Below are 15,254 nucleotides of genomic sequence, written 5' to 3' on the forward strand. Positions count from 1 at the left end.
GAGGCTGTTCTCGTTAGAGAGAAGAAGGTTGAGAGGTGACCTAATAGAGACATACAAGATAACCAGAGGGTTAGATAGGGTGGACAGGGAGACCTTTTTCCAAGTATGGGGACGGTAAACGCGAGAGGACACAACTTTAAAGTGAGGGGAGATAGGTATAAGACAGATGTCAGAGGTAGTTTCTTTACTCAGAGAGTAGTAAGGGTATGGAATGCTTTGCCTGCATCAGTAGTAGATTCGCCAAGTTTAAGTGTATTTAAGTCGTCATTGGACAGGCAAATAGACGTACATGGAATAATGTAGTTGGGATGGGCTTCAGATTAGTATGACAGGGCAGCGCAACATCGAGGGCCGAAAGGCCTGTACTGCGCTGTAATGTTCTATAATAGTACTATAGATGAGGTAGGTCAATTGTGTGAAAGAATTGGAGAAACTGACATTGTTCTCTGTGAAGCAGAACAAGTTAAGAGAAGATTTGATTGAAATGTTCAAAATCATTCATGCTTTTTGATTGGTTAACTAATACTTCAGTGACAGAGAGGTTGTTAACCAAAAAACATTGACAAGGTTATTTACCACTGGTGACATGAAGGAAGAAAAATGTACACTGTGAATTGTTATGATCTGTAGTGCATTGCCTACCTGAACAGATGTTGGAAACTGATTCAATAATAACTGATAAAAAGAATTGGAGAACTGATTGAAGGGGAAACATTTGCAGGGGAAAACACAGGGCAGTGCAGTGATTTGGATAGATCTTTCAAAAAACCAGCACAGTTAAAATGGTTGATTGGGCTTCTTTAGTGCTTCATCATTATATAATTCTATGAAATGGGTGTACATCTGGCTACAAAGAGGGCATGAAAATGTAGGAAGAAAGACATGCATACAAAAATAAAGTAAGAGAATTAAAGTTAAATTGCAAAAGCAGAAAATCTGAAATAATAACTGGAACTGCAAAGAATAGATAACATAGGAGGAGGGCGAGACCCTCCTTTTTAATTTGCTCTGCTTTCAAATAGATCATGGTTAATCATCTACCTCATGACCATTTCCCCCCACTACTACCATCTCCTTTGATGTCATAAGTATCCAGAAAACTAGCCTTCCCTGTCTTGGATGTATTCAGAGGAAGCTCAGTTATCGGAGTAAAGAATTCCAAATATTCACTATCCTCTAAGTCAATAAAATCTTCCTCATCTTAGTTCCAAATGGCATGCCCCTTATTCTGAGATTGCCTCCCCTAGTTCTATATGCATTTACCCTTTCTCGCCCTGAAAAAGAATTGTGTAGGTTTCAACCAAATCAGGTCTCTCTCTTTGAAACTCTCAAGAGGATGCAGGTCCAGTCTCCTCACAGGATAGCCCCATCATCTCAGGAACCATTCTGGTGCACTCTATTTCCCGCCCTCTATGACAAGATTATACTTCCTTGGGTAATGGGTCCAAAATGTATGAAATACTTGTGCAGTCTCACCAACCTTCTAAGCAATTGATGTAAGACATCTTTACATTTACATTCAAATCCTCTTGTGATAAAGGCCATCCTACCATTATTTTCCTTCTTGATTGTTTGTTACCCAAGATGTAAACTTTAAATAACTCATGAACAAGTTCACCCAAGTCCTATCTTCACATCTGTACTTTCCAATCTCACACATACTTCCATTCCTCTGACCACTTATTCACATCATATTCCATCAACCATGTTCTTTCCTATTTACTCAGCTTGTTCAAATCACCATGCAATCTCTTTGCACCATTTTCTCAACACGCATTCCCACCAAGATTTGTTAGCTGCAAACTTGGAAGTAGTATATGTGGTCCCCCACATCCCAATCATTGTAATGATTGCAAACAGCTGGGATACAAGCACTGATCCTTGCAGTACCGCGCCGCACCACCCCCCAACCCACTCATCACAAAGCACTAAATGAGAATGACTTGTTTATTCCTACTCTTTTCATTATCATATTTTTGATCCATGCCAGTAGATTACCCCCTTTCCCATGTGTTCCAATCTTGTTTACTAATCTTCTGTTTGGGATCTTATGAGCCTTCTGAAAAACCAAATACACCACATCCACTCGTTCCACTTATCTGCTCTATTGGTGTAACAGCCTCAGAAATCTCAACAGTCTTGTCAAGTATAATTCTCCTTTGCATAAATCCATGTTGACTGTCTAATCAGATTATTGTTTTATAAGTGTCTACTTATCACATTCTTTATCATGAATTCTAGTATTGTCTGTCATCAGGCTAATGTGTCCAATGGTGCCTCATTTTCCCTCTCACTCCTTTCTTAAATGGTGATGTTGTATTTGCAACCTTCCAACCTGTGGGCACTACTCCCGAATCTATAAAGTTTGAAATAATATCAATGCGTCCACTATTTCTACAACTACTGGATAACTATTTCAATGCCCTAGGATAAAATTTGGGAATTTTTCAACTTTTGGTTCTGTTAAATCCTCTAAACTTAATTATTTTCAATATCTCGATCTAACTAGATAATATCCTGGAAAACACTCATTGTTTTATTATTTCTGGAAAATAACCTCAACACAGTTCTATCAAAACTCAGGCACAATTCTCATGCCTTCACCCCTTCTGATATAATCTTCCATTAGTCTTAGTTTTCATGAACACACTTGAAGATGTTTCAAAGTACTGAAGTATGGAGTATTTTTGAATTGTAGCTGAAAAATGTGTTGCTGGAAAAGTGCAGCAGGTCAGGCAGCATCCAAGGAGCAGGAGAATCGACGTGTCGGGCTTAAGCCCTTCTTCAGGAATGCTTCAGGATTGTTGCCCGAAACATCGATTCTCCTGCTCCTTGGATGCTGCCTGACCTGCTGCGCTTTTCCAGCAATACATTTTTCAGCTTTGATCTCCAGCATCTGCAGTCCTCACTTTCTCCTATTTTTGAATTGTAGTCATTGTCATAATAATAGAAGAAACAATGTTCCACACACAGCAAGATTATGACTGTATAATTTGGTTTTGGGTGTTGTATGGGAATGAACATTGGTCAGAACACTGAGGAAAACTCAAATGGTGCCATGGGACATCTTTATATCTACCTCAGAGGGGTCAAGGTTTTAACATCTGAACTGAAAAATGCACCCCCATCAGTACTGAGAAGATTCATCACTGCACTGATTTTTAAATGTAGGTTGTGTATTCAGTATGAAGTAGAACTTGAGCATAACTCTGATTCAAAGGCTACCGCTGATCTACAGTCAACACTAATAGGTTCATTTTGTGTATTTTTTAAATTTCAGCTGTGATATTAAGCACTGGGATTCTGATGACCTTGTACCTCGCACAGATCTGTTAAAAGGGGTTGCTGGAGTAGATGGATTATACTGTTTATTGACCGAGAAAATAGATAAGGAACTTTTAGATACTGCAGGTACAATTTTATATAATTTCTATAATGAATCTTTGTTAAATTTAAAAGACTGAAGTAAGTAATTACTTTTATTTAGAATTCAAGGAGCATTTTGATACAATGCCTGAGAGACTAATAACTTATAAAAAGAAATTTGAACTTCTGGTATGGCTGGCATGACAAGATTTCAAGTTTGAAGAATGTTGCTGTGAAAGCAAAATAGATTAAGCACTATTACAGTCGACAAATCATACTTTCAAGAACAGAACAGAAACTGCCCCTTTTATGTTTACCACATCTGAAAAATGCCACTTTAAAGTTAAGATTTATGCTAACTTTTATGTAAGCATTCAATTCTCCTGGACCCATTCCAAAGTAATTCTTAGCACCTAAGAGTTTATTTTCATTCTTTTCCTTTCCCAGCCCGGTAACCTTTAATCATAAGCTTTCACAATGAGTGTTTTCCAGGATATTATCTTCTTAACTCAAGAATCTTCCATTCTCATTGATTTTAATCCTTGAAAATTTGGTCTTTTTGTCCAGAATACCATAATATGTTGGAGTAGAATTGGGCCATTCGGCCCATTGAGTTTGTTCAGCCATTCAATCATGCCTGATATGTTTCTCAACCCCATTCTCCTGCCTTCTCCCCATACATTTCAATCCCCTTATAGTTAAGAACCTATCTATCTCATTCTTAAATACACTCAATGACTTGGCCTCCTGAGCCTCCAAATGCAAACTCCCATCCCCATACCTGCATAATGACCCATAGAGATGGTACTTAGCCCATAGCAAAAGTGGTCAATGACAAGCATCCAGCCCAGTAGATTTCTCTGTATGAGTTAGTGGAGTTTGAGTAAGGTGGCCTTCCCTCCTTAATGCCCCATCATGGCTCATCAGCAGGACCCAAACAAGTAACATCCTTTTTCTGATCTTCATGAGAACCCTGGTTTGCATGCTATTCCAGATCCAGTGCTGTAATCTCTTAATGTGCCTTGCTGCAGTTTCAGTTCGTGCCTCCACTCCATGCTAGAGAACGGTCAGCCTACATTTCACTGGCACCTCTCTGATGTGGGACTTTGCGTTGTTGAGGGAGTCATTCAGTTGTCAATTTGCATGTTTAAGCGTTGCAAAGCAGCTGTCTCCACCCACCCCAACCCTGAATTTTTAATTGAGGTGTAGAGACGATGGCACTCCATTAAATCCAGCTTTAGAACTCACATGCCCAGAACAGAAGTCTGAAATAGATCATGAATTCATAACCTCCCAACTCTCAGGCAGAAATTTTGCCACTAAGCCAAGTCTTTTGCAACTTTCCTTAGAAGCTTGAAATTTAATAATAGATGCTATAATATAGAATGAAATTCTATCCAGTATAAGATGAAAACTTTTTAATTCTTACCAAGTTAGCTTGGTTTCATTTTAAGATTATTCTCCTAATACAGGACCCAACTTGAAAGTTATCAGCACCATGTCTGTGGGGTTCGATCATCTTTCTCTCGAAGAAATTAAAAAAAGGTAAAATATTAAAAATAAAATGTCAGTGTTATTCATTTTGTACAACACAACACCCTCAAAAACTTAACTTTTTATGCAGAATATAGTATCTAAGAAACTATAGTGCAATTGTCTGAAGATAATTTTCCTTATTTAGAAGTATCTACATTCTTGACAAGTGTATAATTTTGAACTGAGTAACACAGTGGATTGTAACAAGCTTTTCATCTCTGAGACTTGGATTCAATGACAGGAGGAGGAGACTGTTTAACTACTTCCACCTTTTCCATCACTTATTGAGGTCACAGCTAGTCTTAGCTCCATACAACTACCTCTGCCCCATACCTCTTCAAAGCTTTGCTTAACAGAAACCTATCAATCTCCAATCTAAAATTAACAATGGAGCTAGCATCAATTCACCATTTTCACAAGAGATTTTCAAATTTGCAGTGGCATTTTTGTGAAAGGAATGTTTACTAGCCTCATTCCTGGAAGGTCTGGCTGTAATTTTTAAACTCTTCCCTCAGAGATGTTCACAGTTCTAGACTTACCAATTAATCAAACAGAGAATATAGGTTCCCTTTATCAGTTCCCTTTAATATCATAAAAGTCCATTAGACTGCTGATTAACCTTCTAATTTCAGGGAGTACAACCCTAGATTTTGTCATGCCTCATAATTTAAACCTTTGAGTTCATGTATCATTCTGGTAAATCGATGCTCCACAGCCCCCAAAACTAAAATATCTTCCCAAAGGTGTAGTTCCCAGAACTGCTCACTGTTCTCTATTTGTGGCTTTGAATAGCTATAGTATGACTTCAATGACCTTGTATTTTTGTCCTCTAGACACAAATTTCAGCATTCCATTGACCTTTTGATTATTTTCTGTACCAGTTAGTGATATTTCAATTTTTCTGACCATTTATTCCTGGGATGTGGACATCAGTGGCCAGAACAGCATTTATTGCACATGGAAAGGTGATGGTGAGTCATCTTCTTGAACTACTGGAGTCTTACTGAGTGTAAGTACTTCCATTGTGCTGTCAGGAAGGGAGTTACAGGATTTTAACCCAGGAGTGGTGAAGGAATGGTGATATAGTTCCGAGTCAGGACTTGGAGGAGAACTTATAGCTGATTTGTTACCATTTTTCTTCTAGATCATAGAGGCAATAAGCTTGGAAGTTGTTGTCGAAGGAACTGCATGCATCTTATGAATTATACATACTGCTTTATTCAGTGTTGAACGGAATGAATGCTGAGGTAGTGGATGGGGTGCCAATCAAACAGGCTGTCTTATCCTGAATGGGGTCAAGCTTTTTGAATGTGTTAGATTTGTACTCATCCAGACAGGTATTCCATCACAATCCTGCCTTGTATGGCAGACTGGTACTGGGGAGTCAAGAGGTGAGTTACTTCCTACAAAATTCCTCATCTGATAACTGCTCTTGTAATCATAGCGTTTATGTGGCTATTTCAGTTTCTGGTGAATGGCAACTCCCAGAGTGGTGATGGTGGAAGGTCCAGTAGTGGTAGTGCTGGTATGCTTTCTTTTATTGGTCAGGGAAGTGTTTTTAGATTCTCTGTTGTTGGAGACATTCATTGTTTGGCACTGATATGTTGTGAATGTTACTTGCCCTTTATCAGTAAATCGTCTTGCTACACATGGACACAGGCTGTTTCAGTACACAAGGAGGTGCAAATGATGTTGAATATTTGGCAATAAATAATAAACATTCCCACTTCTAGCCATTATGAAAGAAGAAGGTGTTTGTTGAAGCAGCTGCAGATGGGCTGAGCCTAAGACAGTCCCCTGAGGAACTCCTTTATTTTAGATTTGCCTTCAAACAGCAGAGAACAAAGAACAGTACAGCCCTTTGTTTAAGAAGGGCGACAGGAATAATCTGGGAAATTACAGATCGGTGTACCTTATGTCTGTGGCAGAGAAATTATTGGAGAAGATTCTTAGGGATAGGATTTGGTAAAATATGGGCTTATTAGTTATAGGCAGCATGGCTTTGAGTGGGGAAGATCATGCCTCACATAATTGATTGAGTTTTTTGAGGAAGTGATAAAAATGAGGGCAGGGCAGAAGATGTTGTCATTGTGGACTATAGAAAGGCCTTTGACAAGGTCTCTCATATCAGGCTGATATAAAAGGTGAAGTCACATGGAATCTGCAGTGAGCTGGTAAGGTGGATACAGAACTGGCTTTGTTACAAAAGACAGACAGTGGCAGTGGAAGGGTGATTTTCTGACTGGAGATCTGTGACCAGTAGTGTTCTACAGGGTTAATGCAGGGACATCCCTGTTGTTTGTAATATAAGTAAATGATTTGGAGACAATATCGGTAGCCTGATTAGTAAGTTTGACAAAAGCACAAAGATTGCAGGAGCTGCAGATAGTGAGGAGGATTGCAAGACGATACAGCAGGACATAGATAGGCTGGTGACTTGGGCAGAGAAATGGCAAATGGAGTTTAAATTGGACAAATGCGAGATGATGCATTTTGAAAGATCTAATACCAAGCAAATGGAGGAATCTTTAGTGGCATCAACATACAACAGGATCAAGGTGTACGGTTCCATAGTTCCCTAAAAGTAGCAATACAAGTGGATAAGGTGGTCAAGAAGACACATTGAGTCATAGAGATGTACAGCACAAAAGCAGACTCTTTGGTCCAACTCATCCAGGCTGACTAGATATCCTAAATTAATCTAGACCCATTTGCCAGCATTTGGCCATTATCCCTCTAAACTCTTCCTATTCATATACCCATTCAGAAGTCTTTTAAATGTTGTAATCCTACCAGCCTTCAGCATCTTCTCTGGCAGCTCATTCCATACGTGCACCATCCTCTTGAAAAAGTCATCCCTTAGGTCCGTTTTAAATGTCTTCTCATATTAAATCTATGGACTTCAGTCAGGCGTTTGACAAGGTTCCTCATGGTAGACTGGTTAACAAGGTTAGATCTCATGGAATACAGGGAGAACTAGCCATTTGGACATAGAACTGGCTCAAAGATAGAAGACACAGGGTGGTGGTGGAGGGTTGCTTTTCTGACTGGAGGCCTGTTACCAGTGGTATGTCACAAGGATCGGTGTTGGGTCCACTGCTTTTCATCATTTATATAAATGATTTGGATGTGAACATAGGAGGTATAGTTGACACCAAAATTGGAGTTGTAATGGACAGCGAAGAAGGTTACCTCAGTACAACGGGATCTTGATCAGCTGGGACAATGGGCTGAGGAGTGACAGATGAAGTTTAATTTTGATAAATGTGAGCTGTGGCATTTTGGAAAAGCAAATCAGAGTAGAACTTATACACCTAATGGTAAGGTCCTAGGGAGTGTTGCTGAACAAAGACCCCTTCGAGTGCAGGTTCATAGTTCATTGAAAGTGGAGTCATAGGTAAATAGGATAGTGAAGAAGGTATTTGGTATGCTTTCTTTTATTGGTCAGAGCACTGAGTATATGAGTTGGAAAGTCATGTTATGGTTGTACAGGACATTATATGACATTTTTGGAATATTGCATGTAATTCTGGTCTCATTCCTATCGGAAGGATGTTGTGAAACTTGAAAGGGCTCAGAAAATATTTACGTGGATGTTGCTAGGGTTGGAGGATTTGAGCTACAGGGAGAGGCTGAACAGGCTGGGGCTGTTTTCCCTGGAGCGTCGGAGGCTGAGGGTGACCTATAAAATCATGAGGGGTATGGATAGGATAAATAGACAAAGTCTCTTCACTGGGGTGGGGGAGTCCAGAACTGGAGACCATAGGTTTAGGGTAAAAGGGGAAAGATATAAAAGGGACCTAAGGAGCAACTTTTTCATGCACAGGGTGGTGCATGTATGGAATGAGCTGCCAGAGGAAGTGGTGGAGGCTGGTACAATTACAACATTTTAAAGGCATCTGGATGGGTATATGAATAGGAAGGGTTTAGAGGGTTATGGACCAAGTGCTGGCAAATGGGACAAGATTGTTAGGATATCTGGTCGGCATGGACGAGTTGGACCAAAGGCTCTCTTTCCATGTCATATGAGTCAGACTCCATGACTGCGGATGCTGGAAATCAGAAACAAAAACAGAAATTGCTGGAAAACACAGGAGTCTGACAGCATCTGTGGAGAGAGAAAGCAGAATTAACATTTCAGGTCCAGTGACTTCTTCAGAACACTCACAGACTCTGACTCACGGCCACTGGGTTTTTGAATCACAAACTTGTTCCTCACATAAGTCTGTTTGTCATGTTCCTGTTTCTTCCCAGCAACCCCACATCCCTTGACTCTTTGATTTATCCTGACATCACTGTGCATTCAATGAGATGAAAAGTTTTGGGTTTGCCTTTCTTCATCTGTCTCAAGTAATGTTTGCTTGAAAACTTGGTGTAGCAGAAGTGTTATTCACCGCTGAGTAACAGGATCTGTTTGATGTAATTTGAACTTCTAAACAGTCTGAGAATAATGAACAAAGGATATTTCCAACTGCACTAATTGCTTGGTCTCTGGTTTCTAGGTGTGCGACAAAAACTTAAATTTGTAAAATAGAATTCAACACAAGTTTGAATTTTATGCAGTGACATGAACATTGAGCCTGTTGCAAAGTGGAATATTAATTTCCATATTTCCTGTGTTTGAAGGGGAATTCGAGTGGGCTATACTCCTGATGTCCTGACCAATGCCTCCGCTGAACTCACTGTCGCCTTGCTCCTGGCAACATCTCGTCGACTGATGGAGGCAGTAGCTGAAGCCAAAAAGTAAACTGACTTTTGTTGTCTGAAATTTTCTGAATTGGAGCACTTAATATTCAAAGCAAAAGTGATCACATTTAGTCTTGTGCAGTTACTGTGTCAATTGTAAATGTGATAACCTGTGTCCATTTCGGAAAAGGGATTTGCTTTGTCCTTCCATATATTATAGTTCTTAGAGGCAAAGGCAAAAATTTATTTTCAATATTTGCTTTTCCTTTTTTTCATGCAGAAGGCTTGATTGTACTGACTTGTTACCATTGTATGAACTGTAGAAATGCAATTATTTTGAAGTCTTTTTACTCTATTGGTTTTCAAGTCTTGTTAAAGCAAAATCTCATTTGGATATTTAAGATTAATACTGCACCCTGCTACGATCCCAGTTGATGGTAAAACTGGACAAATGAAATCCCAAAATGAAACCTAGCTTGATAGACTATAAATTTTATTTTTCATTTTGTTTACCATGAAGGTCAATTCTGAAATTATTTGCAAGAGGCTGCCAATATACTTTCAACAGAAGAACATAAAAGTTTAGAACACAAAGAAAAACTAAACTATAATACACTAGACAAAAACTATTGGAACAATCTCCTCATAAATATCAGAAAGAACAATTACTCTTTTACCCAGATAATACTTTAACAGACACTCATCCTCAATGAAGAGTCAGTCCTATTGCCATTCTAAAGCTTCTTGCTCAAATAGTATCGCTGTAATTAACATGAGGTGTTCTGCCTGTCTGGAAATATTTCTAGAGGAGAGCAAAAACAATCTTTAAAAATTCTACTTGCTTTCTTTGTTTCAGCTCTTTGCTGGACTTACTGTTCTGTATGTCCTCATTACCAAACCAACAAAAGTAATGCCTGTTGACTTGGCTCCACCATAAACTGTATTCGAAGGATATATGATAAAAACACTGAGGCACTGAGCTGTACACAACCACTGTTGTGTGGAAATTTGAACTAGCTGAGTCCCTATTTAGACTCTGCTAAATTAGATCTCGCAGAGTGAAGCAGGAGTCAGGGCTGTTCCAATTGGGCCAAAAGTACATTGATCCAGATCCAGCAGGAGTGCTCCTCTACAATGCCTCCTTACACATGATAGGGCCTCCAGGTGTACTTCACCACAAACTATGAATTACCTTTGAACCATTGACAATGTGGCAAACATCTGTTATTCTGGAAAAAGGCCACTTGACCCAAAATGTTAACTCTGATCTTTCTCCACAGATGCTGCCAGACCTGCTGATATTTTCCAGCAATTTCTGTTTTTGTTTCTGATTTCCAACAGCTGCAGATCTTTCGGTTTTTTACCTGGTATTAGCAGATCCATTGATGTAAATGTGATTGGGACCCAATCCCACACTGACCTCAGGCCTACCTGTAGAGGCATGCGGATTAAAAGCAGACTCTGATCACTTTCTAGCCCTATGTATTTTAACAGCTCAAAGTTTATATGTTAGAATAGTTCTTTTATTTTGATTCAAAATGTTCAGTTTGAAATATAGATTTGTGTTGATTTGATCTAAGCTGTCATGCTCCAATAACTGAATTCTTTCTACTTCCAGTGGTGGCTGGGGCACGTGGACACCCATGTGGCTTTGTGGTTATGGACTGTCAGACAGCACTGTGGGCATCGTTGGACTGGGAAGAATAGGTGAGTCATTAATCACAAGATAATTATGGACAAATAAAGATAATTTGGCCCACCTTAAATTGAACTTCACAGAAAGCAGAAGAAAATCCACAGGATTAATGTTCCTTCACATTTGCAATTGTTGGGTGCAGGATGGTGTTGCTGGGAGGATGGACACAAGTCTCTTCCCAGTCCCTAGGCCAAGAATAATGGATCACACAGGGAGGAACAATTGAGTCTTAAGCCCAACAAAGAATAATAATTATGTAGGAATAACCAATTTAGACTGAAAATTCAATCGGAAGTTGGAAAACAAGTAATTTTTAAGAAAATCTTTGTTAATAAAGGTACATGCATTTCTCCTTCACTATACGCAGACTCATTGGAAGGTCTCATTTAAAAACATAAAACTCCAGGAGGGGTTTCAGTGTGAAGACTAAATTCCTCTCAAACTCCAGAACATCTTGTCTACATTTTACTGAAGTACTTGCAGATTTAGATAAATGTAATAACCATGTTGATTGTTAGATCTGAATGCTGTATTTATTTGTACCCCAATCACTGATACTGGAAAGAACTTGATGCAGCTGTGCTGAGACTGGACTCTAACATATTTCAGGTATATTTTCTAATCCTGATGCTTTTAAGAATGGAAGGGACTTCACTTGAGCTGTGCACTTTAAGGGGCATTCCAAAACCACTGAATAATTTTGGCATCTGAAAAGTGCATGCACACCTCTGATAGGAAGTGTACCGGACACGATTTTGGCAAAGGGGTTTGTGCATGCACATCAAATTATCACCTGACAGCTTATAGATCAGGCAGGTTAAAATGTCAGGCAATCTGCAATACTGAATCACTGCTCACTTCCATGCTCTGGTAACAAAGTATCTTTAACTTCCACAGCTGACGCCCCGAGGTTAAATGAGATGAAGGATCCCTTACCCTTATGAGTGCTAGTTACAAACTAGCAGCTGAATTATTTCTCTTTTGGCTCCTGGCACCATTCAACCCAGTTTTGAAGCTTTCTTATACTGTATTTGACTAAGGTTTGAGTAGTCTACATCAAGAGATCTGGCTGATACTAAAGTGCTTCTCTGTTTGTTTAAAAATTTAAACTAAAACTAGTTGCTTCCTGACAAGGGCTTCATCTATGAATTAAATGTGACTACTAGAATGAAGAGAGGCCATGTAAAACAGGACAAGTTGCTAAAAAAGGAAGGAGGAGAAAGCAGGAAGCCATATCCACTCAGGGTCTTGAGGGATTAATTATCTTAGCTGCACTTCAGTAAGGCTTGATGTTTGAGATGTTTTTGGTTCAACTTTCAAAATGCACAAGGACAGCCGGCAAATTAGGCGGGGAAAATTGCCAAATTGTCTCAGAAGGATGGATCACAGGGACAACCAAACAGAAAAGAGTTTTGCCCAATTCAGAAACTGAAAAAGTTTGAAAGGAGATGCTACACCAATCAAAAGTTGCTTCTCCCTTGCATTTGCTGCTGATGGGAGTGAAACAGCCTCTGTTAGAGAAGGTGGGTAGCAGCGATAAACGAGGCTCAGTGAGGGTAAGGTGGAGCAGGTTGGCTGGGCAAAGCCAAGGCCAGTGTCTCTGCTGCCAGAGTGTCCAGAGAAACTGCTGGGTGAGGCCACAGCAGGAGCAGACAGTTTTCCAAGTGGGTTCAAAGATGGGAGGCTCACAAGAATGGTAAGGGAGAAATTAGTGGCTACAAAGGGGAGAGAAGGGCAGACACCCTTGGGAACAAAGGGAAAATGTGGCCAGAAACTAGTGGCTGTTTAAAACTTAAAGTGTCATGTAATTATCTCCTTGCAATTTAATGAGTTTTATTATGAAACTGATTACCTCTTTATCTGTTTACTGGGTGTGGATGAGGAGCAAGGGAAAGAAAGGGAATGCATTTTCATTTTGAAGACGACCATCCACTATCTCCACCTGTCTAAACCTGCCTTATTTTCTTACTATATCTGCATTATCACTTATCATACTTGGGAAAGTGATGGCCTAGTGGCAATGTCACTCAACTATTAATCCAAAGAGCCAGGTAATTGAGAACCTGGGTTTGAATCCCATCTTGGCGGAAAGTGGAATTTAAATTAAGTTTTAAAAAATCTGGCATTAAGGTCCTAAGAATGACCATGAGCCCATTGTCGAGAAAAACCCATCTGGTTCTCTAATGCTATTTAGGGAAAAAAACTGCCATCCTTACCTGGTCTGGCTTATATGCGACTCCAGACCCACAGCAAAATGTGGTTGACTCTTAACTGCCCTGTGGGTAATTAGGGATGGGCAATAAATTCTGGCCTAACCAGCAATGCCGTCATCCATGAAGGAATTAAAATGTAGTATCTGTGTGGGGCTGTTATATCTCAAAGCAGACATGTGATATACTTTTGAGAACATGCTCGCCAATGTCATTTCCATACCATAGCACATGACCTTATGGTATAATGCTAGCAATGTCCATTTATTGAACTTAGACCTCTTGCAGCATGACACGTTGAGGGCAGTGCACTACAGCACATTAAATTGCTTAGTTTCAGCCCAGACATGCAAGTGCTTGTGATTGTAATGCTCATATCTAAATACCAAGAGCTGTATTAAACGTTCACTGAATTATCCAAGTCTGCACAACCCATATTTCATTAGTGTTAAATATTGCAGCAGATATCACGTCATACCACCCCCATGTCCAGGTTTTGTACCAATATCTTCAAGACTGAATTGGGGCACAGTCAGCCCAAAAAGCATCCACACCACTCAAAGCGACAGAATATGTTCTAGATAATCCACATGAGTCAGCTCTAATCACAGCTTGTTAATCTGGGTACTGTTTACTCGCAGCCTCATAATTTAGGCATTTTAGGTCTGTGTCAATTTGCTCTTCAACAGATTTCACAGGTAAACCATGCACAATTGAAGACCTATTGAAGGATTCAGTGGTTGAATTGGGTAGGTCATCTGGAGATGTGCAGAGCATGAATGGTGTTGGTAGGGAGGTAGTAATGGACCATCGGGTTGTGAAGGGATGACCCTTTAGAACTGAGATGAGGAGGAATTTCTTCAGCTAGAGGATGGTTAATCTGTGGGACTATTGCTGCAGCAGGCTGTGGAGTGTATTTAAGACAGAGATAGATAGCTCTTGATTAATCAGGGGCTCAAGGGTTACCAAGAGAAGGCAGGGGAATGGGGTTGAGAAACATATTGGGTCATGATCAAATGGTGGAACAGATTCAATGGGCAGAATGGCTTAATTTTGCTTTTATATCTTATATTCTTACGGTTAAGACCCCATTTGGGACTACATACTATCATGAGAGAAATGTTTGGGAAGGACTTTCTGTGCTTTAACTTACTTTGTACTCCAGTAGCCTCCAATCAAATCTGAAGAGAAGAAAGGGAGAGACGGTTAGGATATCAGGTCGGCATGGACAAGTTCGACCAAAGGGTCTGTTTCCATGCTGTACACCTCTATGACTCTATAACTGAATAGACTGAAGCTGTTTTCCAGGGTTGGAGGATTTGAGCAATAGGAAGAGGCTGGGGCCGCTTTCCATAGGGCATCAGAGGCTGAAGGATGATCTTATTGGAAGTTTACAAAATCATGAGGGGCATTGATAGGGTGAATAGCCAAGGCCTTTTCCCAGTGTAGTGGAGTCTAAAACCAGAGAGCATAGATTTAAGGTGAGAGGGAAAGGTTTAAAAGGTACCTAAGGGGCACTTTTTCACGCAGAGAGTGATGCATGTATGGAATGAGCTGTCAGAGGAAGTGGTGCAGGCTGGTACAATTACAACATTTAAAGGCATATAGATGGTGTATGAATAGGAAGGGTTTAGAGTGATTTGGGCCAAATACTGGCAAAAGGGACTAGATTAATTTAGGATGTCTGGTTGGCATGGACGAATTGGATCAAAGTGTCTGTCTCTATGCTATACAGCTCTGTGATTATGACTCCAAAACTC

The 15,254-nt window shown here is 39.9% G+C and overlaps 1 protein-coding gene across 1 annotated transcript in view; it reads left to right on the top strand.

Moving 5' to 3' along the window:
- The window catches only part of LOC122564573 (glyoxylate reductase/hydroxypyruvate reductase-like), a 39,445-nt gene that overhangs the window by 6,852 nt on the left and 17,339 nt on the right, over nt 1–15,254 (top strand). The window contains exons 2-5 of the mRNA XM_043719675.2: nt 3,281–3,411; nt 4,839–4,911; nt 9,529–9,645; nt 11,207–11,295. Of these exons, the coding sequence (XP_043575610.2) occupies nt 3,281–3,411; nt 4,839–4,911; nt 9,529–9,645; nt 11,207–11,295 (410 nt within the window). The remainder of the gene's footprint in view (nt 1–3,280; nt 3,412–4,838; nt 4,912–9,528; nt 9,646–11,206; nt 11,296–15,254) is intronic.

This window comes from Chiloscyllium plagiosum, unplaced genomic scaffold (genome assembly GCF_037043375.1).
Source record: "Chiloscyllium plagiosum isolate Xiang-an unplaced genomic scaffold, Cpla_swu_hap1 HiC_scaffold_2, whole genome shotgun sequence".
Lineage (NCBI taxonomy): Eukaryota > Metazoa > Chordata > Chondrichthyes > Orectolobiformes > Hemiscylliidae > Chiloscyllium > Chiloscyllium plagiosum.